Source organism: Netta rufina, assembly GCF_964035555.1.
Source record: "Netta rufina genome assembly, chromosome: 17".
NCBI lineage: Eukaryota > Metazoa > Chordata > Aves > Anseriformes > Anatidae > Netta > Netta rufina.
Genome location: NC_140141.1, coordinates 13,908,356 through 13,936,352, shown reverse-complemented (window position 1 = coordinate 13,936,352; position 27,997 = coordinate 13,908,356). Strand labels below are relative to the sequence as shown.

The window sequence follows — 27,997 nt, the reverse complement described above, 5'->3', positions numbered from 1 at the left end:
TGAGGGGAGCCCTCAGGGCCCGGCCCGGCCCCTTCCCCCCGCCCCCGGCGCGGCTGCGCAGTGCGGTTCTGCGCTCTCATCATGGCGGCGCGGGGCCATGTGCAGGACCCCAACGACCGGCGCCTGCGGCCCATCTACGGTACGGGCCCCGCGGGGCTTGGGGGGGGGTTGGGGTTTCCGCTTTTTGGGATTTCGTCGCTTTTTGGGTATCTCTGATTTTTAAGGGAGCGCTGCCCCTTCGGTCGTTTCGCCGCCTGCTGTAGGGGAGCAGGAGGAGAACGCGGCCCGAGCGCCGTGTTGGTGTTTCGGGCTGTTGTAGCAGCTGGGAATTAGTTAATTATTAGTAATTATTAAAGCGCAGCCAGGCAGGCTCGTTAGGGTGGTGTGTTGGGGTGTAGCGGCTGTTTGTGTTGCTACAGAAATTGGTTTAAATGTAAGGGTGAGGTGGCTGCAAGGAGATGGTATTGTTGGGCACCCCCTGTGCTGAGCTGTCCCTGGATGTTCCCGGGGTTGCCGCCTGCTCCTGGGCTTGCTCAAGAAATTGTGGGCAAGTTTCTGTCTATGCAAATGCAGGGGAAGAAAAGAAAAACAATTCCCCAGGCTACGGTGGCGTTCCTTCAAAAATACAGAGAAAAAACTCTCCCTGTGAACGCGCGGAGAGCAGCCCTGAATTTGGGGTGAGCGCGCCTTGGGAACGGCCCTTTGCAGCCCAGCACTGCCCTCAGGGTGAGGACCTTTCAGTTTATAGATTTGCATCTCTCTTGGGTCCCAGTGAAATCAAGGAAGGCTGTGTGATTGCACTTGTATTGTTATTTTAAAGTTTGCTGCATAATTGTGATTGCGGTTGTGCAGTGTATTTAACAATTTTTTTCTCAATTTACAATTGTATTTGTGCAGTTTACTTAACTTCTTCCCTTAATTTTCTTCTACGTGCTGTGATTACACAAATAATTGCACGTGAATAAATAGGGCAGTGTCTGAAATGTTCTTAAAACAAAAATGTGGTAAATGTAACAGATTAAAGCAGATGATGTTGAGATGTATTTCGCTGTACTGACTTCACAGAGCGTGGCTTTTACTGAGAGAGCTTTAGAAGTGCTTTCTCCCAGGTCTGGAAAGCGTTACCTGATTTCACAAAAGTCATAAAATGGAGATATACAGCATGAGGTTAAAAGTCTGTTTCTTTACTTGAAAAAGCGCTTTTAAGTTTGCGCCTTGTGCCTTGATTGCTTGGGGTTCCTTGACAGATCTGTTTATCTTTCATCTTAATTTGTCTGCCTTCACCTGGAGGTTCATGGGTTGCGTTTGCAACCATCGAACGTATCCACCTACAGACCCGCAACCAACGTGGACTTAAATATTTTCCTTCCCTTTGAATTTCTTTGGAAGTTGCCAGCTCCTTTGGATTTCAACAAACTTAATTGTTGTTAGCAAAACACCGTCTTTTTATTCTGCTGCAGCTTAGAGAGGTTTGTGGTTTATTTGACTTACTTCAGAAGACCTAAAGCAGAGATCTTATCAGTGCAGTTCGTTGTTAGACAACTCCAAGACCAGTGGGTAATCTGTAAGTGAGCCATGCAACACTGATCCTTAAATCAAGACATCTCTGCCTGTGTATGGAGGGATCACCAGGATGCTCTGTTGCAGAGTTCTTAAAACCTCTTCACCGATAAGTCTGTGCTTAAGTTTTAATGTTAAAAGGTGATGTACAGGCTGCAGTAAGGTAAAATGGCCAACGAACCTGTGTGAAGGCAGAATATTAGGGTTTCAAGCCATCTGTATATTTTATACAGCCACGTTTCGTTTTGGTTAGTGTGGGCAGGCTGCCTCATTTGAGGTTTTGTCTGTACGGTCTCAGGAGTCCAATTAGCCCTACTCCAAACTTGTACCACTTGGCTATGGAAGCAAATGTTAAAGCTGCTGGAGATGTAAATCTCACTGGTGCAGATGCACGTTTTGCAGTAAAGATCACCTCATTTTACTAAAGATCACCTCTTAGAGCTCTTTTCATGAGAGCCACAGTCTCAAAGAAAAAAGGTGTGTAATGTAACTTCAATGGTCCGGCATTATCTCTGCTCATAACCTGTCAGGGGAGAGGCCAGAACGGCATGAGCAGACCTGTCCCTGTTGGCATGTCAGGTGCAGCCCAGCTTTTCTGAAGGTTCAGGTTAGTAGGTTTGAATTTTGGAAGGAGGGGAAGCACGGAGGGCCCGTGCTCTAATCTAAAATTGCTGGTTTGTCATTGTCTGAAACATGGTAACATGCTGTAGATGGAGCTGAAATTCATAATACAAAGCTGAGAGAAGTGGTCTTGAGGCAGAGCTTTTCTACAGCTGAAGTGCTACGGGTAGTGGGATGTCCTCACTCCACTTTTTTGGCTTTGAAACTTCTCTGGTTAAAGCTTGGTGATGCTCTGTTAGGGGACGGGCTCGTTCTGCTTGAAATACAGACCGTGTGGACAAGTAGGTCTTCTCGCAGCACTTTGATGGATTGGGAGTTTATGATTCCTAACCTGCTGTGTGTTAAAAGTCATTCAGAGTCTCCCAAAGGCACACCAAATTAATTTCTACTTTTACTGGAGCAAAGAGCGGAGTGAAGGGCTATTGCAGCAGGACTCGTTCTATTGTACAGCTCTTTTGTTGGTGTAATGAGCTACGGGGAGTAATTACAAAAGCTTGTTTGTGTGAATGACTAGAGATGAATACTCGGGCTACAAAGTGACATGTTTCCTGAATGTTTGGCTTAGTAGTAATTGTGCAAGGAAAATGGGCTTTGCACTACCAGCCTAACAGCATGGAACTCTGCAATGAAGGTAGAGGTAGGCTTCCCGAATGGTCTGGCGGCCTGTTGTAATTCTGTGCATGTTCTTCTTACGCAGATTATCTTGATAATGGCAATAATAAAATGGCAATCCAGCAAGCAGATAAACTGCTCAAAAAACACAAGGATCTTCACTGCGCAAAGGTAAGCGGGGTGGTTGGTCGCTGAGCTCGTTTGCTGTGTGTGGTTTGAGACCTGGAGCGTTTCACTGGGCTTTTTCAGCAGTGCCTGTGAGCTTCTAGAGACCACAGTGGGTTCTAAACCCTCTGAAATGTAGAATTCTCACAATTTTGTGTTTGAAAAATCATACAGATCCTCCTAGGGAGGTGCCTCTGATGACTGGTGTATGTGACTACACCTGTGCTGATTGTCTAGAGCCCTGCCAGAGCCACTGCAAGCAACCAGGGCAGATGAGCTGTGCCTTAAAATGCCTCCTGTAGACATTAGGTTGAGGTACTTTGTAATAGTTCGGAGCAAAGCTTTCACTTGGAAGGAGTGTTCCTTACTGAAACCTAACCAGGAGGTTTCTGAGGCATCCGCTCTTCTGTCTCTTCTGCTGCCCTCCTTGTGCCCCTGGTGAAGGGAAAGGAGTTTTGTTCCTCACTTTCCTGAACATTTGAGTGTCTTTCTACTGTTCTCTTTTCCCTATGGATTTTCCTCTGCAGTTCATACCACTTCTACATTTTGAAAACTTCCCAAGCTGAAGTGAGTGTCATTGACCTGAGTCTCATTTCTGTCACTTCTCTCTGGCCAGTTATTAAAAGAAAAAAAATGAAAATTGGTCAGTTTTCAGCCTGCAGGTAGGAAAATCTGAGCTGCAGCTGATGCCTTAGTGGCCTGCATGCGTGTTGAGAAACGCAAAGCCACACTGTTTGGTGCAGCTTGCATTTGGAAATTTTCCTCTGCCGCCATATGGATTAGAAGCTCCATAAAAACTTGAGTTCTGTAGAAATAATTAGGTGCTTGGGCAAAAACCCTCTCCTCACGAGGAATGAGAGGACTTTCACTGGTAGCTGCCAACTGTGTTCCTAACAGCTGTCTCTGTGTTGTATCAATAGGTTCTAAAGGCAATTGGCTTGCAGAGAACTGGCAAGCAGGATGAAGCGTATGCTCTGGCACAAGAAGTAGCAGCACTTGAGCCCACAGATGACAATTCCTTGCAAGCACTAACTATTCTTTACCGGGAGATGCATAGACGTAAGCTTTTTCCTTTGCCTCTCTTAGAAATCATAGTTATTTACATTCTTCTAAAGTATGTGGGACCCTTTTTTTTTTTGTTTTGTTTTTTTGAGAAATGTACAGAGTCCAGAGTTCAAGTATGGGTGTATTTTTAAGAGGCTGTAGTTGAGGGGTTCGGGCCCTGAGAAGCTGTGTAACAGAAGGGAAATCCTGGCCTCTCGTTTGACTGTTACCTTTTTGAATGTGGATCCTCACAGCAGGATGTTATCTTAAAATACTAAATTGTGAATGACTGAGTGAAACTGCATGCCCTCTTCTGAAAGAAGCCAGAGCTCACATGGTGCTTATCTGCATCTCTAAACAGTTGTTGTTTCTGGCAGCTTCTTGTGGGTCTTGGTGATGGTAGCAATGTTTACTGTTGAATCACTGCAGCAAATAACAATGGGGTGAAACAACTGTTGTAGAAATAGATGTGTTGTATCAATCTGCAACCATTTTTTGATGCATAGCAACTGCTTATGCCCCTCTAATCTCTTTCTTTCTGTGATGTACACACATACATATATGTAGTTAAAGTGTTACTTCCTAAACACTACGAAACTTCTGTGTGTTGTGACTACAAAATAAACAAACCCTAGAGAATGTCAAAAGCCTTCCTGGGATTGTAAGCAGCTCGCTTAAACATTAAGCTCAGGTCTTTAACTTCGAGGTTTACAACTCAGAAAGGAAAAAGTGGTTGTTAACTACTTATACGACCAGAAGTGGAAGAAAATTGAAATTAGATATCATTGATGTACATATGTAAAATATGTGAAAACTGAAATACAAACTATATTTTGGTGATTAATACTACACTGAGATGTGATTGGTTTTCATCCTTCTGTTTTTTTCTTAAAGTTTTAACATATCATGGTATCATAAGTATTGTGTCATGATAGGCCTATTGTTAAGAAGTATGGTGTGAAGTATTTCACTTGTTAAGGGTACTAAAGCAGGCAATTGAGAAAGAACAGGATATGACTAACATGGACAAACCTGCGAGAAGAGTAAATAATTGGATATTAGGCTCTGAAAATGCTTTGTGTTTTGATACATAATTCACGTGGAGGCATCATTCCGCCAGGACTGGAAGTCTTGATTTAGTTTTAATGGTCCAAAATAGATAAACTTGCTTAAGGCAAGACTTAGAAGTATTTCTGATCAGTTGTTGCTGTTAGTTTATTTTTTTTGAGCACTTCCCCTGTTTGTAGTGCATGGGGTCTTCTGGCGGAGAGCGCAATTTCTGTGGTCAATGAGCGTAATTAGATTACCCTTCAGAGTATCACTGATGCTAATTTTAGGTAGCCATGCTTTAAATTTAATCCTGAGTGTGTCTCAACTCAAGCCTGTGGTTTTGGTTTAGCGGAGCTGGTAACTAAGCTTTACGAGGCAGCTGTGAAGAAGGTCCCCAACAGCGAAGAGTATCACTCTCATCTCTTCATGGCCTATGCCAGGGTTGGAGAATACAAGAAGATGCAACAGGTACGATCAACGATTTGTGTTCTGGTTGTTCTGAGGTGACACTTGAACTCTTTATCATACTGGTAAGGCCTTTTCAAGTCGCATGTAATCGTCCAGAAAGCTAAGGCTGAGCTAGTGCAGGATTTAGTCTGCTGGTTCGTACAGAAGGGCTGAGAAAGCCGTTATCTCAGGGGAAAGGTTCTGTGAAGGCAAATGCTTCCTTTTCCTCTCAAGAGGCGTGATGATTGTGCCTTCTGCATGCATATCTGAACTGATAGGATATGCTGGTGATTTGAGGATGGGAGGTTTTTGTCAATTCGGGTTGCACAGTATGGTAGTTACCTATGAGGCAGTGTATTATGAAGGAGTTAGGGAGTAGGTACGAGATAGTATAGCGGGATAGCCTGATCCATGTTTTCAAACTTGATTTCTTCTTTAATTTTCTGCCCTGTTTACAGAAAGCTATCTTGCCCATGCTTTTGTCTACAGAATCTAACATAAAAGTAGGCTTGTGTAGGTCATAACTCAGTGAAGAGAAACTTAAACGTGCTTTCTTTAAGTACACTGCCTCAGCTGGCAGAACATTGTCGTACTGGTTAGCTTTGTTTTCAGCCCTTCCAAATTAGGTGCCTGGAGAATGCCTATAAATGGAAGATTCTTTTCAGAGCATGTGCGCTCACTCTTCTGTATAAAAAAGCACAGAGCCAAGTAAATGACTCCTAAACTCCCTGTTGCTCCCACTGTGTTAAGGTGACTTGAATTTTTGTACAAGAGTGGTTTAAATGCCTAGAAGGACGTACTGAGCTGTAGTGTTCTCCTTTCTAAGAGTGCTGCTTGAGATCAAACTATAGACAGGGACAAAGTTATTGATATATGTGGAATTTGCCAAGGTTCTTTCTGCTTGATATATATTGTGTAGCTGAATATCCAAAAAGTCAAGGTTAATTTAAACCATATTCTGTCTCCTCTCCAAGTGGAACTATGTTACATCTGATAGTTCACTTATTCGTAACCAGAGGTGTTCAGAGATGCTGCGATAAATGCCTGTATGAAGTTCGTTTCGCTCTCAATTTGTTGCTTGTTTCATCTTGTTAGTATGTGTAGGCTTTAAATGCTCCTTTACTGATCAGCCTGAGTTATAGTACCTCAAATAAGAACTTCATATATGCTGGTCATAGCAAACCTAATACTAATGTGTTTTGTGTGTGTGTGAGGAGTGTTTCCAAAAATCTGAGCTAATATACCATGATTTTTTTCTGATTAAAAACTAATCCTAGGTATTTCTGTCCATATATTGTTTTAAAGGCTTTATCAGCTTCAAGTGGAACATCGCTCTCCTTTCTTTATATTTTAAGGCTCAGAATCTCCTAGGAACCTGAGCTCACAGATATATCAACATTAGGCTGTGTAAGACTGAATAGCACCAGAGGCTTGCTTTAGCTGTAGTAAGGGATGTAGCAGAGGGATGCTAACTGATTGGAGAGTGAAAATAACCTTTGGTTGCCTGTGTCCTGGGGTATTTCAGCTGAAAATAATGGGAAGTGCAAACTGAGAATACAGTCATAAAATGAGCAGAGAAGTCCTATGGAAGGAGTAGTAGTCTATTATGTATGGTTCCTTATAATTAATTTTGCTAGGGAAAAAGTGGTCTGTCATTCTACACAGACACTGGAAATCTGTGAGAGAAACACTAGAATAACTGCTTCTGTGCTAGGCTAGAAAATCTTGAATACTTCAGTTCTGCTCTGATGTAGCCAGGCTTTCAGCTTGACCTTTGTGTAAGCGCTGCTCTGCATGTACAGGTGCCCTCGTCTCTCCGGTATCTCAGTGTGTCTGAAATGAGTGAAGGGCAGTTGCTTACCCGAGGAAGGCCTTTTAGCACTAACCGAGCATGCTAGTGAAAATCCACACTGGAAACACCTCCCTTGCTCTTAAAGAATAAGGCTTCGGCTTCCTGCTGCAGTTACCATTTCTAATTAAAGCTTCATCTGTTCAGGCAGTCAGACATGCACATGCTCACTGCTGTTCCTTGTCAGACTAGCACAAAGTATTTGATCTTTGAAATGGTTTCACCTTCTTTCTTCTTCTTTAGAAGTAAGCTAGGTATCGGAAGGGCTTATAGATTACTAAAAATCCTCTGCTCTAGCTGCTAATTCTGAGTTATTTCTTGCCATCATTGTTGTTTAACTTGTGTTGTCTGCCATGAGTTCATAAACAGATGTGGTTTAGGATTAATTATTCCGTCTTCTATTTTTCAGGCTGGAATGGCACTTTATAAGATTGTACCCAAAAATCCTTACTATTTTTGGTCCGTGATGAGCTTGATCATGCAGGTGTGTACAGTGTTGCAAATGAGTTTGACTTTCACTGCAGGTATAGTGCAAACCTAGAAATGTTTTGAGTGAAAACAGATATTTGAAGTAAAATGTCTGTTTGAACCAATTCTGTATGATGCTGGGAGGATGGAACCCTCCCGAAACCACATTACTGAAATGGTTGGAAACAAATGCAGTGGTTTTCAATGCAGCTTAACTGGTCTGCTTTACCACGCTTATACAATTTGATTTCTTCTCTTATCTGGACTAGTACCCTACTGTCTCTCAAGTTAGAAAGGTAACGAATAGCATCTGTACCCCGTTAGACAGAAGTGTTCTGTTAGTAGGCTGTAGAGGTTCTAGGAGTTCTGGACTTAGCACATCTTTCAGACTGCAGAAAGCGTGCAGTAACAGCAGCTCAGCTGTGCTGCTGTTAGGTTGTTCAGCTGCTACTGAATCTGCTGACAAAGGGTTGGCCAAGCAAACAAAATAAGCAGAGAGGCGCTAGTTACATTCTCTAAAATACCATAGCATGGAGAATACAAGCATGTTCTTGCTACATGTTATTTGCTGGGGGTTTTGCATGTCTAGGGTCTCTATACAATGTAATCAAGAGTGTTTCCAGGATGCTTATTTAAGGCAGAGAGAGCAGGGTTGCTCCTTGCACGTTATAGATGGTAGTTCTGAACGTGTGGGTTGGGGATATGGGGTTAAAGCATCTGATTTACTTTTTTTCCTCTTCTAGTGGGGCAGTTGAACTGTTCCAGTAATTCTTCCCCCCTTTAGTCTATTTCAGCACAGGATGAAAACCTCTCCAAGACAATGTTTTTGCCACTAGCTGAAAGAATGGTGGAAAAAATGGTGAAAGAAGATAAGATCGAAGCTGAGGCTGAAGTAAGACGTGCAGATATTTTCAGCTTGACTTGAATGTTATTGAGACAAGGAATGCAGCGTTAAAGGAAGCTGATTATTTTAACGATTTTCTGAGATAATAATCAGTGTTCTGGAAGTAATGTGAATGTAGTAGGACAGAAGGAAAACAGAGCAGAGATCTGGGAGAGATGCGTGAGAGTGTGGCCAAGGAATTTATTTGGCATTTGATTTGACAGATGAAGTACTTGTTTTTGCTCCCTGGGAGGCCCCAAGAGAAACTTTAGGACTGAGAATGGAAAAAAGACCTAAATTCCTCAGTGCTCCACCCTCTGGGATGCTAAAGATAGCTTTGCAGTCCTTGCTATCTCCTAATGACAGTAACAAGAGTCACTTTATTTCTTGGCATACCTGTATTTGTTTCACTAGCAAATTTCATTGCTTTCTTTTAAGGTCGAACTTTACTACATGATTCTGGAACGTTTGGAGAAATATCAGGAAGCCTTAGATGTTGTGAGAGGAAAACTAGGAGGTAACATTTTCTGTCAATTAATAATCACAGTTGTGTGGTGGAACAGCAGTTCTCTTTTGCTTTGGGTTTGTCCACTGGCTACAAAAAAAGCTGTAAGCAAGCCTGACTCTTAGCATCAGTTTCAAACGTTGAAGCAAATTCTGGAAGTGATCTTGTGCAGTTTGCTTTTACCGAACTGTTCATGGTACTTAAGCGTTATATTCAGTGACAAATTTTATCCTACATTTCTATGGACTCTTCTTTCTGGTGATTAAAATGCTTTTGCAGTTTTAAGGAATTGGGATGTGAAGATTTCTGTAGGAAATCTGGCCTTTCTTCTGTTGCATTACTGCTTTGCATCCTTGGCTGTAAGAAGATGCTTTATTCAGAAAGCAGAGAAGGAAATGCATTGATTAATCAAATTTGCCCTTCTGTTTTTAATTTAGAGAAGTTAACAAGTGAGCTGCAAAGCCGTGAGAACAAGTGTATGGCAATGTACAAGAAGCTGTGTAGGTGGCCAGAGTGCAACGCGCTGTCGAGAAGGCTGCTGCTGAAAAAGTGAGATGATGGTTCTGCAATCCTACTGAGAGCTGAAGGAAAAATCCTGGCTGGTCGTGAATTGCATTGTGTAGTGGTTCTTATAAGTGGTTGTTAAAGCAGAAGAATATCAGGTTCTCAAAGCATTTCTAAACATTTGCACTCCAAAGCCTGAGGAGGAAGGCAACAAAAGTGAACGCTAAAGGACAATGGTGAAGGTCACAGGGAGAGTCTGTCAGTAGCATAGTTGCTTCTCTTTGACTTTGAAGGCTGAGTTCAGCTACATGTTCATGCAATAAACTTGTGTTTCCCTTACTTCTGAAGGCTGTGCTGGCTGTCCAGCTCTTTTTTTTTTTATGGTGGGAGAGGAGAACAACTGCATTTATGTCTAATTTTCTGGAACTTCATTTCTCTCACTTGGCCAGACTTTATCCTGGGAAACACATGCAATGCTTTGAACAGATGCATCAGAAGAGAGCATCTCTCAGATGTGAGACCTTTTAAAGGAGAAATGATTCTTAGTACACTTGTGCGTTTTGTAAAGTAAACATGATATTCCTTAAATTCAGTTTTTGCAAGGAATGCAGTTTTAGAAGTGAATTACTGTTTTGGCAATTCCCTAAACTTCTTGTTCTGTGCCTGCTTTTTGTTTCAGCTCAGATGATTGGCAGTTCTATATAACTTACTTTGATTCAGTGTTCCAACTCATAGATGAATCCTGGACACCTCCGCTGGAAGAAGAACAGTAAGTTAACAGTTCTGCATTGGATTTCTTTCTCCTTTGTGATGCAGAGAACTTCTTGCCTTCATGTATAGTATTGTCCCTGTCTTTGGGTGGGTGACTTCCTGGCATCAGGCCCCAAATGTTGTCTTCCCCCTGTTTTATTTTGGAGGCAGTACTTTTTATTTATGTTGGAAACAGCTGTGTAAAGTGGTTTGTACATGGTAGAGCTCTTCCAGTTTGTATTCTTTATAGTGATTGAATTAGAGAAGCCATCATGCCAGGTTTCCTTAAGAGTGTTCTGGGAATATGCTGAGCGCGTGTTTTCAGTGTCCTAGGAATGGGGGAAAAAATCAAGGAGTCTTCTGTTTCTGTAACTGCACAGGTCTTTGGAAGGAGAGGTACACTATTCTATAGAGCAAGCTGTGAAATTTATAGAAGAGAGGATAACAGAAGAATCTAAGAGCGCTCGGCCACTTCGGGGACCATATTTAGCTAAACTGGAGCTGATTAGACGTTTGCGTTGCAGAGGTTGTAATGATGAATATAAACTAGGTAAGAGCCACTAACTGGATGATAAATGAATCGTTGGGGGAGAACTCAAAACAAGCTCTTCGTGTTCAGTGTGAATTTAATTCAGCATTGTGGTATTAAAATCTCTGTGCTGATTTCAGTATGTAAAGGATTTTGAAATCATTAGAAGATGAAGCTTGAGGAAAGGAAGATAGTTCAGGCTACTCCAGACTTGTAAAAGCAATCAGGGAAACATTTAAAAGGACTTACTGGACTTTAAGAGCATATGATCCATTACATTTTGATGAAAAGTGCATTCCTGATGCACTGCTTTTGTAGAAAGTCCTTCTGTTTAGCTGTAATAATCTCTGGGTGTTCTTTTTTTTTTTTTTTTTTTTCCCCCAATAACACCAGGATTTGTTTTCTTAACAACTTGCATTTAAAAATTACAGTTAGGGAGTCAGTGAAGGAGAGGATATGATTACAGCAATACCTGTGCTTACTGGTTCCTTTTGTATTTCCATCCAAAAATAACTAACTAGATAAGCAGAGACTCTGTATGCATGCCCGTCATGCTGAGCTCTTATCTGCCAAAGTAGCTCGAATGAAGCTCTTAGGATTTTGTGTGTCTCTCTCTCCTTGGTTATCAAAGACATTGAGCTTCTGATTAAAATCTACAGTAGTGCAGCTATTTGTTCTGTAACTCAGTCTGTGATCTCAAAGAAAAAATGAGTTAAAGATTTCTCACAGTGATTTCATAGGTTCAGCTTTTAATGGAGCATATTAAAAGGATGAACTGGCCTTTTTCCTAGGTGATCCAGAAGAACTAATGTTCCAATACTTCAAAAAATTTGGGGACAAACCCTGCTGTTTTACTGATCTCAAAGTATTTGTGGATCTCCTCCCATCCAGCCAATACACAAAAGTAAGTAAAGGGTAAGATGGTGGCAGGAACTGCAGCGCTTGTTCGCACTTCGTGCTTTTCTCTTAAGAAACCTCTGGGTCATACTAAGAGAGAAAAAGCTGAAGTTGAGTGTTTGGAATAGTGAATAGAGATGTATTTGCTGCTTGCTGTTACGCAAAGCATCCTTCGCCTTTCCCTTCCTACCAATGCCATGTTTTTCCTGTTAAAGTTGTATATTGAATTGGAAAGATCCAATTTCTTATTGATGCAGGTAGGGTGCTACTTGGGTGTCTTGCTTGGCTCTACTGCAGTGCTGAACAATCAGCACACTGATGCTGATCACGGGGAGACCAAGGGACCTACTGCAACTTTTCCAGAATCTTTCTGAAACAAGCTCCCTTTAATTGAAAGGCCCGTTTGTGCAGAGTCAGGAGCAGCTCATTGAATGACTTCAGCAGCTGGGAATCCCGTCACTCATCCCATTGTTTCCCTAAGCCATTGTATAAAATGCAGTGCTGGCTAAGGCTAGACAGCTGTTGATAAAATGTTTGTAAACAAAGTGCAGAGAGTGTTGTTGGTTTTCATAGCTTATTAAAATATTTTTTGACTGGTAATACAAGCTCGTCCTACAGCCTTATTAGTAAGGAGAAAGGTGGCCTTGGCAGGTAGTCATTACTGCTGATGTTTTGAGTCAGAAGGTGTGTTCTTGCCCCACTGGCAACAGATGTGGTCAGCAGTGTACTTAATTCACGGTTCTGGAAGTGGGGGTACCATTGCAAGGTAACCTGTGAGTCTGGAAGCATTGAACAAGTGTTATTGCTTTTTTAAGAGTTCTTAATAAAGTTACAGTTCAGTAGCTGAGATTGTGGTGATCTTGCTGGGCCAATATGCAGATACTCCAAAAATAATTGTTGTAATATCAATCTTGAATTTCTAGAGGCATAAACTGAAGTATGCAGTGTAGTGATTTGCACCTCAGTAAAATTTCAAACTGAAAATATTTTCAACAAAATCTTCATCAAAATCTATGGGAAAACTAGGATTTTTGTGCATGGTCATCTATTCCTCTTAACTAGACGCCATGAATGTTTTGTTTTATTTTTGTTTTGCCCAGAGCATGTGTTTGCAGTTCTTGTGTTTCAAGACCAGATGTAGTAAAGCTGAATTAATTGGCTTTAACTCATTTTTAAGTCTGTAAACACTACTGAATTTTAAAGCAAGGAAAAAAATAAATGTTCACTTCTCGTTGTGAGAAGTCTGCTGTCACCCGTTTAAAAAAAACTTGTAAACAAGAGGCTGCTTTTCTTACAACTTAATTTTAAAAAAGTCATTAATCAAAGATGATGACCTCACTGGGCGCGCTGCATTGCTTCAGAGTTGAGAGAAAATATAACAGCTAGTACAAAACCACCATTTCCTTTAAGTGTGCTGTAAGGCCTTTTGGTAACTAATTATTTTAATTGCATAGGTTATTAGTGTGAGTTAACAAGTGCTTGAAATCCCTGTGTGTCAATGTTTTGGAAACTTTCCTGACATATTTTTCCCCTTCTGCTTGATGAAACTCACTAGGCTGTTAAGCAAAATGATAACTTGTGCTCGTCACCTTCTCCCCGCAGCCCCCCAGAAATCCACTAATGTCAGTGTGATGTCAAGGTTTATTCTGACACTTCCACCTCATTTCTTTTCTTGGTTTGAGGGAGGAAATGATGTCTCTGTTCATGCAGTCCCGGAGGCCCTGCAGAATTTAACAACGGTGTTTCTCTTCCAGTTCATCAGTCAGTTGCTGGAAGTAATCCCCCTGTCAGCGGCAGCAGAGAGCGAAGTTGCGCTGCCAGCTGATATCAAAGCCCTCCAGCAGCACTTGTGCGTGGTGCAGCTCACCAGGTTGCTCGGGATCTACCACGCCATGGATAAGAAGGAAAAGCTGACTGCGGTCCGAGAGTTGATGTTAAGATACCGCCATGGATTGGAGTTCGGTGAGGAAAAATCTTGCAAGTAGTGGTTGCGGTTTGCTTGCAACTCTTTGTGAGTAAAAATTCAGTTTTTCCATGGGAACAGGACAACACAAGCTCTGGCCTGCATCGCTGGTGTATAGCAGCCGTTGAGCAGCTAGATAACTGTGCTCTCTCCTTTATGGCTACATCCTTGGGTGTACCTGAATTAATCTATTTCCTTTTAGTTTTCGTTCTTTTCAATCGTCTTAAAATAAATGAGGCATTCCTGTGCAGCTCAGGTGGCACACTTCTATGCTTGCAAAGTTGCTCGTGCCTTTAAGCAAAGCCAGGCTGTATCGCTGGTGCATGTAGGACAAAAATACAGGGGTTAATGCTTATTTTTAAATCTTGCAACTGTAGAAGTGTTTTATCATTTCATCAAGTGTCAACGTACGAGGTGGCCAGAAAATTTTTTCAAAGTCATGAGCAGAAATTTCGTCATTACCAGAAAAATAACAGAACTTGTTTGAAGAGCTGCTTTCTTTCAGTGCTTCTATCTGGAGCTTGAATCCAAGAACAAAAGAGCTATAATGTCAGACCAAAAAACGTGCTGCTTTCACATTTCAAGCAGAATGAATTGGAAAAAAATGTATGAAGAGATATAGCATGTGCACAGTTGTTTCAGTTATAAAATCCAGAGTTTCCTTTAGAAATTAAGCAGTGGTTAATCATCTGCCAGATGGCTGTGTCACTTGATAATGCTGGCAAGGTGAGAAACAGCTGACAGCGCTGTAGTGACAAATATTTTAACTATGCAACTCAGGGCAACTTTGTTTTTCTTTTTAGGGAAAACGTGTTTGAAAACTGAGTTGCAGTTTTCAGATTATTACTGTCTGCTTGCAGTTCACCTGCTGCTTGATCTGTGGCTAGAGGAAGGTATGTTTGTAAAATTGCTTAATGCTTCCTGGGATGGTTGGGGTAGGGAGATTGGGTCCCTGGGGCCAGTGTGTACCTGACGTGCCTTGTTTGTGCCGTAGCTTTCTGTATTTTTTTTCACTGTGAGGTGTTTCAGGAGCTTCTTTGTTCAGCTGGCATTTGAGCTTAATATCACTGACCTCTAAAGGAATTTTTTGATTGATTTGTGTAGGTCCTGGCAGAGTTTTGCTGCTGACTGCTGCAGCTCAGCACTGTCCCCAGGAGTTTGTTCCAAGTTTCCCACGTAGATACTGTTTTTTTTCTGTCCCTTTGCACAAGTTATGCTGACAACTCCTTTCTGATTCCAGAGAGATTTTGAGAGTATTTCTTTCCCTCCCTGACATACTTTGTCTTCTGGATCCCTGGCTTCTAGACATTTGCTGAGATGTGCTGCTCTGTCTTCAGTATTCCTATCTGCCACATCAGCTCTGCCCATTAGTCTCCCAATTCCAGAGTCTGTCCCCAGCGTGTGAGGGTTGTGCTCTGCAGATTTGAGCTGGATATTCCCTGTGCGGAGTTACTTCTCCACCTTTCCTTCAGAGAAAGCTATGATGCTGGGGTGGGTGCTATGTTTTAAGGGCAGCAACGTGACTGATGGATGTCATCCCCACGTTTAAATGTTGAGAGAAGTGTAAAATGAGGAAGAAGGCTTTGACGCCAAGGTGAATTGTGCTGTAAGTGTGAAGTGTTCCTCCCTGATCATACCTGCATGTGTTTTTATCTTTGTCCCCAGGTGAAGAAACAGCTGTGTGGCAGTGCCTCACTTTCTTAGAAGAAGGGTTATCTCATAGTCCTTCTAATGCTCAGTTTAAATTGCTGCTAATTCGAATCTACTGCAGGCTTGGTGCATTTGAACCTGTTGCGGAGCTCTACTCCAGCCTTGATGCAAAACACATACAGCACGACACCATCGGGTGGGTAGTATATACTGAGAATAATTGGTGGTCGTCTCCAGTAACCAGTCCTGAGATATCTTCCGTTGTCTTTGCTACTGGAAGTTAGCAGATTGTCAGACTGTCACAGTGTTCTGTAAAAATATTCTGGAATTCTGTGAGACACATCTGCTATGGTGTGCTCTGCACACCAGTGGAGTATCTTTCCTGGGTGATTTTGATCAGTTCTGGATCTTGAGAATATTAACTAAATTTGAAACTTGTGAAATGTGTATATCTTGATGTCAGTTGTAGCTAGGTGTTCCTGCTTATGTCATTGCAAAGTTTGGGAGTGCTAGTTAAAGCAAACACAACAAATGTCCTCGCCTTGTGGGTATCTAAATAAGTAAAGTTTGTGCTCACTTAAGCTGGGTGGAGGAAGCCTTTTTTTTTTTTGTGTTAGGAAAAAAATAAATTCCTTTCTTTACTGTTAAAAGTTTAAATCCTAACACGAATGTTGTGAATGCTCCCCTGTTAATTCAACAGAGTCTTCAATAAAGCTGAAGTAGGCTGCAGGTCCCTGTTCAGAGCTGGATTTGAAATTAAGGATTCCCCAGCATGTGTGCTGATGTTTGACTTGCCTTGTGTTGTGTTGCAGCTATCTTCTGACACGCTATGCAGAGTCGCTGGGCCATTACGCTGCTGCATCCCAATCCTGCAATTTTGCACTCAGGTTTTTCCACTCCAACCAGAAAGATGTAAGTTGAATGAAACTTCTGCATCCTTGTAACAGAGCAGCTATGTTGAGAATGCCTTAACAGCAGTCCTGTGTCCTGTGTGAGGGCTTACGGAACTGTAGTGGGTAGTAACACAGGAATAGTTTGTGCAACTTTGTGTTTATACAACAATTTGTAATTTACTGTTTGATGGAGTTTTTCTTTAGCTTTCTATTTATACAAACCAATTCGAATACTTCTCAAAAAAAAAAAAAAAGGTATGATTACTTCTAAATGAATGGATTGTGATTTAAGAAAGTAAGTGAAATGTGGTAACTAAGTACTTAAGTTATATGACAGCAGGACTTTCGAAAGTCGTGCAGCAGCCCTGGGGATGGTGGGTCAGGATGTCGATGGCATGCATCAGAGTCCTTTGTATCACGCTCATGGAAGCAGCGTGTCTTAGGGATGACTGTCGTGGGCACACAGTGTGGGGAAAACACATTGTCATCAGTGGTAGTGAAAGTGCAAGGAACAAGGTGGGAGAATTTCAGAGGGGAAGAACTGACTTTTAAACCCACAACTCTAACTGCATTATTTTCAAGTGATAGAATCAAAAGCCTGGTCTTGTACTAATGGGAGCGACCTGCTTTGTTCAGTTTGCCCCCAGAAAGTGGTGTGGATTAAAAGAAAGTGGTCTTAAATGAGAACCTTGGTACTGGAATGGAGGAAACAAGGGAGGAGAGTAGCTGAATTTTTCTCCAGGAGATCAGGTGCTTCCTAAGATGCGTGCCGTGAGCCAGACATCTGTCATACTCGTAGCTTGCTGCTTAGTAGCTGTACTTGTCATTAGTCTTACTTGAGAAGAACACTGTGAGCTACATTCACGGGAAAAATCAATTCTGTTTCAGCATTCCCATAGAATCATGAAAAATGGGCTGGGTAGGGGAACAACAAAATGACTCATTTTTGAAATCTCGATGGAAATGCACTGGGCAAATAGAACCAGCTGTAGTCCAGAACAGTGGTAGGGAACTACATGCATAGTGCTAGTCCACCTCCCTAAACCGTGCAAGGCAGTCCCATTCTGAGGAGTGGGAATATGTCCCTGTATTTATGTTATACAGTTTGATCTCCTGTGAGAGGTAGGTTAAAAAAATTCTCACTTTACGTTGTAAGAAACAAAGGTGGGATCCAATTGCAACTCTTTACTTAGAGCCTTGGCAGGCAGCTTAGCCAGTGGTCATACAACTCGATTTTGCACCATCCCAGTAGTAGATAACATCCAAGAGCTGCCTGTACTGAATAGTAAGGATGCTTAGACAGTAATCCCTCAAACAGTATCCTTGTGCTGCTGCAGCCCAGGTTATTCCTAGGTACAAGTTACCAGTTGCCATTTACCTGTTCCAGAAAGGTAGTTGCTGAGTTACTGTGACCTGTGTCTGACACAAATTTCACTGTAGGGAGGGGGATGCACAGAGATGCACATGGATCATGAGGTTGGAGCTTGCTCTCATCTGCTTCCCTCACTTGCTGATTGTTTAAGCACTGATTCTACTTGCTAAGATCCTTTGGGTTCCTGGGTGGGATGTGTTGTGCTGGAGTGAAGCTCTGGATCCAGCCAGCTTTCTCCTAAATGTCTGTTCTTGGTAGTTGTGGCTTTTTTTTTTTTTTTTTTTTAAATGAGGAGTGACTTGTTCAGTCTTGTTTAACATCCACCGAGTGACTTTTTAATGAAAAGCGTACCTGGAACCAACTGTCCAAATAAAATGTTTCACTGCAGTGTGCCAGGTGAAAAAAGTGAACTGAAAAAACTACCAGATGTGATTTGTCTGCTTGGGAGCGCTGTGTTGTAAAGCAGCAAGAAATCATCTCTCCAGGGAAAACACTGAGTGAAGCAGAAGAAGGTTATTCTTTTTGGCATGAATAATAAAGATGCTAGAAGAGCACAAGCTGACTGTCTACAGTAGCTCGGCATACATCCACTGAAAGACCCACTGAGCCACGTGCCAAGTGCTGTTGCCAGGAAAATGCTACTCAACAAACAACTGAGAAATGCTGAAAAAGAGGTGCCTGAGTTGTTCGACCTGCCTCACTACCACACCTTAAAAGGCTGAAATTGCAAGAGCAGGGAAAATGATGCAATAAGTGTCATATAATGCTTCATGCTACAAGACAAGGATGCGTCTCTGGAATCCACTCATGTCATGTCTCTTCTTGGAGACAGTATTGCAACCGGAGGACTGTGAGCCATTGTTGTTCTTGAGGAGCCAAATCTCTCGTGTTCTGGATGATTCCAGAATTCAGAATCCTCTTTTTGGTGGGAAACTCATCAAAAGCCATGTTAGTTTGCAAATAGCAAGGGTCCATAAAATAACCGTGAGGTACAAATTGAAGGAGGAGAATTTTCAGTGTGGGGCACTGCCCATCTGAGATGGTGGCGTGTCAAGAACAGAGGGGAAAAAGCAGGGTCTGTACTGTAAGATACCTCCAGTAACACGAGATCAGAATATGGCACCAGTTTCCATGCTCCAGTGGTTCTGCTGGGGTTGCCACTTCATGCTCAGGGTCCTGATAATCAGCTTCCCATTCAAGTCCCATAACAGTATCTAACTGCAGTGTTAACGGAGGACTGTCCTTTCAAGGTTACCCTCCTACCTGATTTCAGCTGCTGCCTGCCCCTTTAGGGTGATGTTGATGCTAGCTGGAATGTCTGCTACAACATAGAGAACATGTCCCGTGTGTTCTGTGCATGGGCTCTGCTTAGGGCAGGAAGTATGGGGTGTGAGCAAATCTGGTATAGAAAATAAAGCTACTGATTCAAAGGGATTGCTTTGGATAAGTAGATTTTCCTTCTGACTTGGTGAACTTAACGGTCTGAAGTGAATCCAGTTTAAGAGTGGGTCCCATAAGTAGCAGCCATCTAAGCTGCTGTGCAATCCTGACATAATATTTCTGCTCTGGGAGAGGATGCCAAGGACAGGGAGGAGAGAGAAGACGGTATTGCTATATTTGGCCAATGCTAAAAAGGCAATTTCATCCTTCTCAAGATAGTCCTCCTTTAAATATGCAGAATCACAAGTAATCTCTCTAATTTTCTTGTGTCCGTCCGTCTTTAATTTCTCCAGATACTGCAGGCAAACAGAGCACCAACGTGTCCTATGGGATATAAAAACCACGTCGATGCAGTTGAATTAGCTACCATAGCGCAATCCCGTAGCCTGACAATGAACTCTGCAAGGCTGTATATCAGAGGGTATGTTGCTGAATATTTGGCATATTTTTTTCATACAGTACAAATAACCAAATTGCTTAGGAGAAAGACAGAGCTACCTAGAGGACATTTTGTATTTTGGAGGGAGGAAAAAAAAAAAGTGGCTTTTATTTGTGAGTGCTAGCTTGCAGTCTGTGAGCCTTTCCAACAGGTTGAGTCTGCTCATACAGTACAGATTTCCATTGCCCAGGGGTCTTTTTGGTGCCTCTCATCTTCAGTGCATTCCATAGTCATATTCAGAAGAAAATATTTGATTTGCCAGAATTTCTCACTCGTGGAGTGATTCTGATTTAAAAAGACAGCCATCTGTCTTGACTGGGAGCATAAATTGTTCACTCCGTCTATGCAGTTAGGAATTCTTGTTGAAATATGGTGCTTGTTTGGGGCTCCTTCATCACATAAATCTCCTCCTGGAGATTGCTTGGACTTAGGTGAAATATTAGTTGCGTGCCTTGTATAGCTGCATTTCATCAGAAGGGAAGCAATCTGTCTTATGGACCCTGATAGTTTCCTTTGGTGCTTAGCCTGTATTGTAATATGTATGTGCTTTGTGATGTTATTTTGTGATACTGTATTAAAAATCTAATAAAAAAAAGAAACAAAAAAATGTGTGAGTAATTTTTTTAATCTGTGTTGTGGTAATATGTGATGCACATCCAAGTCAATTCCAGGAAACCTGGGATGTATTTATTTTGTTTGAAAGTACTTCTTAAAATGAAATAATGATTTGAAAAATGAATCTTTCTTTAAAATAAATAAATAAAAGAACCTTCTAAAATCATCTCTCCCCATCTATAAGTATCTTTCAGTTTGTGGCAACAGGAACGTGATCTTGTTCAGTGTTGGTCTGGTTACCAAATAACACTACCTAGTGGAGTGGCTGAGCATTATTAAATTAAAGCAGCAAAGCTACAGGCTTCTCCCAGGGTCTGAGTATCTGCCTGATTCTGTACCTCTGGGTTAATGAAAGCCACAGAAATGCAATTTCTTGGCAGTGACCTTTGTTAAACTCTTGTCTTGAATTTATAGAAGTAACTAATACAGAGCTGGTGTGTGTTTTCTTGTAGACCTCAGAATATATCATTCAAGCCTACAAGTACGGTGCATTTGAGAAGATCCCGGAATTCATTGCATTTAGAAACCGGCTGAATTCTTCCCTTCACTTTGCGCAAGTTCGCACTGAACGGATGTTGTTAGACCTCTTACTTGAAGCAAATATGTAAGTACAGCAGCAGTGAGTGTATAATACCTTGCACAGGGAAAAAATGAAGACTTACGCATAAGTAAACAGTGGCTAAATGATACCTTAGTAATTTGCACTTGTGGCTGTTTGGCAGAAAGTGAAAGCTGCTCTCTTCGTTGCTGTCTCCTTCAACATCTTTGTACTGTGTGTAACACTGCTGACATCTGAAGAGTTGAGAGAATGTGATCTGTTAGTTAGCTGTTATTTTTGTTTCCAGTGCTCAGATGTGTGATTACATGTTACTTGCCCTTTCCGTACAGATCAACCAGTTTAGAAGAAAGTATAAAGTCCATGAGTCTGAGTCCAGAAGAGGATGACATTCCATGGAAAGATTTGCGTGACAACAGAGACCTGACAGTCCTGTTTAACTGGGATCCAAAAGACAGGTGAGTAGAAATATTCTCAGCTGCAGTCTTGCACCTTTTTCTACAGCATATGGTGAAGGAGATCTTTTCAGGGCAAAACCCATACTTAAATGTTCTCTGGGCTGGCTAACTGCAAACTTAACATTCATTCATCACTTCCAGCAGTGCTGCCTTTTTACATATTAATACAATTTTCTGAATTTCTGACCACTTCTTCCTCTTAATGCATTATTCAATAATTTCGGGATAGGCTTTTGTACCCGAGTGCAAACTTTGCATTTTCCTGAAAACGTTTGGTGCCTTTCTCTAGGGACATTTCTGAAGAACATAGGAAACTCTCACTGGAAGAAGAAACCGTGTGGTTGCGAATCCGGTCTTTAACTTTAAGGCTAGTAAGCGGACTCCCAACTCTTAGTCACACTATTCAACCAAAGAACTCTGAAAAGACTGCAGAGAACGGCGTCTCATCCAAGATTGATACGATTCGATCTCTGCTTCAGCAGCTGGAAGCGGCAGTGGATTCAGGGAAGAAGTTTCTAGAACAAAAAATTCAGGTACCCGTTAAGGAAAAAGCTATCCTCAAATATTAAATGAACGTGAATGCAAGCAGAGAAACTGAATGCATCTGGTAACGTCCAGCAGGCTGCAGAATGCACTTAACTGACCCTGAGTTTGTAGTGTATGAATCTGACTGAGAGATGTGCCAGAGGCAAACACTGTGTTCTGGATAAGGAAAAGCTGCAACACCTTTATCTTTTTCTTTGCTTCTTGCCTAGTATCCTGTCCTTGGCCCTCCTCCTACCCGAATGGCTGGCTTCTTCAGTAATGGCAGCTGTCAATGCCAGACTAGCTTGTTTTATCTTGTTAGTGATATTTATGAACTAGATACCAATGGCTTAGGTAAGTGTTTGAGGGGCAGGGGTGTAACCAGATTGTCACGATGTGTGGTGGGAGGGTGTGATATGTCTCCACTTAGTCTGAAAACTGCTAGGCATTGGATCATGTGGACCCAAACTGTTACTTGTGTGTTAATTTTTGAATGATGCTTGTCTTGGAGATGACACTTTAATTTAGTGTTTTATCGGACTCTTCGTTTTTGTGCTGTGTATGTTGATATAATACAAGATACTCTTTGAAAGCAGTTGCATTGGCTTTTCACTGCTAACACTAAATTACATTTAAATGCCTCTTGGTTTTCTGAAAGCAGAAAATGCAGAACTTGTAGTTTAGAACTACTTTTATTCACTTGTTTTTATTTTCTTTTCAGAAGATTCAGCAGAAATCCAGGAGAGGATAGGGAATAGTTTCAAGTCTTTAATAGAACGACTAACAGGTAAGTAGTAACCCAAGAATAAGTAGCGGTAGTTACTGCTTCGTGTTAAAAGGTCCTGAGTGTGCTGCAAATACGTAAAAATGCGTTAATGCATCTGCAGACCCTTTTGAAATGTGCTTGAAAGCAAGGCTGAGCATCCCTTTGGCTTGTTTGATAATGAAGTTGTTGCATGCCACAGATGTCTTTATGCTCTGTCATTTCGTTACCTTACAGCTTAGTCTTGGCAACAGTTGTCTCCCTGATATTTGGTCCAAGCGTGGTGTGGAGATACCATTTGTAATGAAATACAGTTTAGAGGAAACTTTACAGCTAGACCTTCTTGAGAGGCTTTGGCCAAATTTATCCTTAACAACTTAGCAAGCAAAGCTATCAGAGGACTGATAATGACACTGAGATGTGTGGTGCACAGAAAATGAGCATTTAAGTTGATCTGCATGTCCTAAATAAGGCTTCTCTTTTTTTTCTTTTCAGACTTGTTCAATAAATGTAAAGGTGACTTGATTGAAGTCAGAGATGGCACCTTGAAAACTCAGCCAAACCTGTTAGAAAACTTAGTCTTCTTTGTTGAGGTATTATTTTCTTTGTTGGAAAATGGAAATTTTGGAGTACTTTAGAGTGGGAATGTTGGGACTAAAACACACTGAAAATTCTTCGATCCCAGTCAGTTATGAAAGTGGAGCTTTTGCGTATTCTAACTACTCTGAGTCTTTTCACTAGGTACAGTAAAATAAGTTTAGGAGCCACTTTGTAAAGTAAATGCAACTTGTAACACACTTGTACCTCTTTTTCCAGACGATCTCCATCACCCTGTGGGTATCAAGTTACTGTGACAGTGTCCTCCGACCTTTTAAATCCAACCTGCAAAAAAAGAAGAAGAAAAAAAAAGAAAGCAGTGTAGCTATGGTAGACAATATACCTTTTTCTCTTCTACTCCCATCCCTCAATCCAGTTATTTACACTGAAAGAAAAATCAGGATAGACAACAGTTTTGCATAAACTTTTTCTCTTGTAGAGTCTGATGTAGATTAGAGTTTAGTTTACTGATTTTTTTAATTCCTTTTCTGTTTAAAATCAAATGTCAGATGTGGCACACTTGCTATCATGAGAGCTTTTTAATGAGAAATACAGCTTAGATTATCACAGGCCTTCCTTGCCTAAACTTAAACCTAGGTAGGTTTAAATTTAGCAATGCTGTGGGGGAGGAGGTGTTTAGCAATGATAGGTGTTATGAAGTGAGTTGTAATACAGAATAGTCATTTGAAGAGGCATTAACATGTATTTATAAATTAAAAGTATGTGTTTGTTTTTATAGCCACCTGTTTTTACACACTTCCTGGACTATGTTACCGAACTACAGACGTTAACTTCCAATGTAATAGATCACATCAAAGGGCTTGAAATAATTCTGACTGCACTAAAACTTGAAGAGTTGTCCCTCAAGGACACTCTGCTTTTACAGGTAAGAACTTGCCTTGCTCTTTGAGTGCTCTGTATACTTGTGTGACAGACAGAAACCTGTTAGGATTGACTTAATCAGTGTTAACCAGGTATGAGGAACCACATTGAGTTTTGGAGTGGTAAATTAGTTTTTTATAGTTTGTCATCTGGCTAAGTGACTGTTCCTCAGCTGATCAATTCTTGCTCCCTATGCAGAATAATCTTAACAAATGGGATTTAAACACAGGGATTTTTAATTAGTTTCATTTTATATGATAGCAAAGAAAATCATAAGATTTTAACATTATTTTTTGTCTGTGATGTGACTTATTCTGTTCATCTGTCTCTTAGTATGCCATAAGGGATGCAAAATACTTATTCTGGGAAAGTTTTGAGATTCTCATACTGCAGATTAGTCACTTCCCTGGTAACATTTAGTTGATCTTTATGGAAAAGTGAGTGGCAACTTTTTTTCCCCACTGTTGGCTGTGTAGGGAAAACCAAAAGCAGGAGAAACAGGCAGTGCGTGTGCCAAGCCTCATGCCAAATTTAAACATGTGAGACATAGGCCTAGTGAGGAAGATTGACTTTTTAAGATAATTTCCCTTATCTTGTTATAGACTGATGTAGAAGCATCATAAGTATATATAAAAATATAAAATATATGTACTTAAATTAAAAGAGAACTGATAAAGCAAGGAAATTCCTTACTGTACTTCTTGTAAATGTGAATAAAAATTAAAAGTACATGATCTTAATATCAAAAGTTTCAGCTTTAGAGGGCTAAGTTGTTTTCAGGTAATTGTTGAGATCTTTGTGATTATTCTGTTCCTTGAGTCAGCAGATTCCTCCATATTCCCTCCCTCGTGCAAGGCATCAAATTGCTGCACAAGGCAGACTTGCAAAATCCACAGATTAGATACATAGATTTGAGCAGAAGCACCTGTGGGAGTCTGACTTTTCCTGTGTTTATTCATGGTTTCTATTCCTATTCATGGTTCCTGTTCCATTTGGTTTTTGATGTTGCAGTAAACCCAGGTCCAGGCAATATGTGTAGCTCTTGTCAGAGCCAGGACTGTGTTTGCAGCCTGGTGTGTTTAGAACTGAAAAGTGCTTTCAAAAAGTACTTGGGTACAAGTGTTAGTGAAAATTCTGCTGTGATTCAGGAATGGAGCGTTACTGGCGATGTGCCTGCCAAAACTTGCTGCTGATGTGAGACTTTTCCTGCATCAGAAGGCACTCGGGCTTTCCCGATTAGTGTCTATAAAAGGGTCTGCAAAAGACATCCTGGTAGCAAGTCACCTCTTGACAGGACAGTGGTTTTGGCTGCTGCCCTTCGATGCAGACAATGTCTCATGATGGTGATCCTCTCAAAAGCCCCTTAGTTTGGGGTAATAGAAAACTGCATGTAGAAGGGAATTTAATCCCTTTGGGAAGGACAGGGTACACCAGTGCTGCTGAACGGGTGATACGTGAATCCAATGCGACTCACCGTGCTTCTGGAATTTGGTGTAAGATCATTAGGTGGTCAGCATTCATTTGCTGTCTGAGTTCAGCTTTCTGTAAAAGGAGTTCTCTACTTTAATAAATTTTGACTCAAAGTGCTACATGCACCCTCAATTTCAGCCATAAATTTCACATGAGAGAGTTTGCAGAGCTGTTGAAGAAATGATAACGTTACCAGACCTGTCTGGGGACTCCCGGTATGTGTAGGAATTACTGGTGCTGACCAGGTGCTGCTTACTCTTCCCTGATGATATTCCCTTGGTAAACTTACTATGATCCTAATGAAATTCTTCTTGGTGTTTGCTGAGATGGTATGGGATGTTTGATCATAGAATTCAAACAATTGCTATTGAGTGAATGGTTTCTCTTTTGCATTTTGCAGGAAGAAAAAAAGTTTACAAAGACTGTGCAAGGAAAGGTCCAGAGCAGTTACCATCACTCAGTTCAGGAAATTGGAGAGCTGCTGAAAAAGAGACTTGACACTATTAAAAAACTAAAGATTTGAGAAATCTTTGACAGACTCCACAGGGGAGTGACACCAGAGTCCCAGACAGAAGCAACATCCGATATACCATCACTTTAATCCAGAACTTCCTCATAATGCATGAAGGACTTAAAATCATAAAACAGTTTTTCTAGGTATTACAGATGTATTCAGCTGACTTAAATTATTGTATATAAACAAGAAGCAGGGACCCTTCTCGGGGTTTGACCACTTTTTATACATGTTCATAAGTATATTGCAACAGGAGAAAATTTAACTTTCTTCCCTTTTGATCTCTAGAAACAACTGGAGATGGTCTTTAGAAGCAGCAATAGAAATCCAGTGTAAAGTATATATCTCAAAGGAGTTGTATTTTCATCACCATACAGTGTTTATAATTTTTGTATGGTCCTTGCCTTAGAAATGCAGAAATCGTAGATGCCCGCATTCAGCCACCCGATGAAACGAGCCAGTTTTGGAGCTGCCTATTTTGTCCACAAGCCACCTGGTCCTACCGAATTCGGGGGTTGGTCCAGCAGGGGGGTGTGAGGCTGCTTTGGGGGAACCCCCCCTGCACGAAGCCTTCCCACATTGCCCAGCCTTCCGTTGTAGGGTGGGAGCGAGCTGTGCCTCGTTGTGCTAAGGGCTGAGCGTGGAGCCAGCTGCTGGAGGAAAGGGGTGGTTTTGTGTTCAGAAAAACTGCAGAGCTGATGAGGAGCAAACTTGGCCGTTAAGTTCTCGAAAGAGATGGGAATTAGTGTTTCAGGAAAAAAAAAAAGACAAAACCAGAGACCATGTATATAATAGCTGCAGTGAAGTCTGACACTGCGTTCTAATTTCATGTCAATTTAATGTAAAGCAGCAATCATCATGACTTCTAAAGAAGTGTATTTAGATTACCAAAACTTTAAGACTTAAATATTTTCATAGAAATTAAATCCTGTTGGCTTTGGTTTTAAGTTGGCAGAGGTAACTTTTGCTTCCGCTGTGGTATGAGGCTGAGAATACTTTTTATAACTGTATGCTTGCTTTTTGCAGTTGATCTTTGATTATTCGAGTACTAGCTCGTTAGGCATTCTCTTAGAAAGTGCAATTGCATCATCTGCTCCTTCTGAATCTGCATTTCTGCTGTTTGTTTTTTTTTTTTTCATTCTAAAGGAGCAATGCAGCCTAAAACTGGTAGGCAAAAAAGTACACGTTGCACCTACAATCCGAGGGACAGGTCGGACTTCAACAGATTCCTCATCTTCTGATCTAAAGCAGCTAGTAACTGAAGCCTATATTTAAAGTTCTAAGAGAGCTGACAATCCTACTTTTGTCATCTCTTCTGAATATGTTTTGTTAGAAATGCTAGAATGTTGATGAGAGTATTTTTTTAAAATAAATCCCCTGTGTAAAAAAAAAAAAAAAAAAATCACATTGCTGCTCTTGCTGGATTTAGTTTTGCTTTTGCCCCATCCTGAAAGGGAAAGAAGGCTGTCTGCAGGTTGTCTAAATTGTAAGGGATGTCCTAATGGTTTAACTGTGATGTCTGGTAAGTGCTCTGGGCTGGAGGAATACCAAAACGTGTTAAAGTCTGTTTTAGAGTAATCCTTTTCCTGAACAAACTGAACTGTCTTATACGTTGTATAGAAATATCATTTTTGAAAGAAGGGTGTGTTCCTTAAATTAAAGCAAGACTGATGACTGACACTGATGCTTTGAAATGTGTAGGGTACGTGCTGAGATTATGCAATTCACAGAGAAGCACTGAGCCAGAAATCTGCACTGCCCGTTTTCGTTAAAGGAGACAAATTGCCACTGCTGATGTTCCTGTCCCATCCCCTCCCCGTGGCAGTGCAAACGTAGGTAGGGCTTCATGCAAACACCAGCACTGAATGCAGAGTTGACACAGCATCCTTGTCCAGGGGCTGACTTCTGCTGGAGTTTCCTTGCACTGCTGCTGCGACAGGCTGAACTCGACCAGTTGTACCAATAAGAACAGCGAG

At 41.3% G+C, this 27,997-nt stretch overlaps 1 protein-coding gene across 1 annotated transcript; it reads left to right on the top strand.

The window, feature by feature from the left end:
* The first annotated feature begins 68 nt into the window (after nt 1-68).
* Nucleotides 69-26,794, top strand: NAA25 (N-alpha-acetyltransferase 25, NatB auxiliary subunit). Its single transcript, XM_084297293.1, has 24 exons — nt 69-139; nt 2,879-2,964; nt 3,879-4,017; nt 5,402-5,520; nt 7,758-7,832; nt 8,601-8,708; nt 9,138-9,216; nt 9,642-9,753; nt 10,388-10,477; nt 10,839-11,008; nt 11,779-11,891; nt 13,639-13,846; nt 14,651-14,740; nt 15,513-15,693; nt 16,310-16,409; nt 20,709-20,860; nt 21,145-21,270; nt 21,560-21,803; nt 22,026-22,149; nt 22,517-22,582; nt 23,054-23,151; nt 23,375-23,485; nt 23,895-24,041; nt 25,908-26,794. Exons 1-24 carry the CDS (start codon nt 82-84, stop codon nt 26,028-26,030), a joined length of 2,919 nt encoding a protein of 972 aa, XP_084153419.1. The 5' UTR covers nt 69-81; the 3' UTR covers nt 26,031-26,794.
* Nucleotides 26,795-27,997: the final 1,203 nt, after the last annotated feature.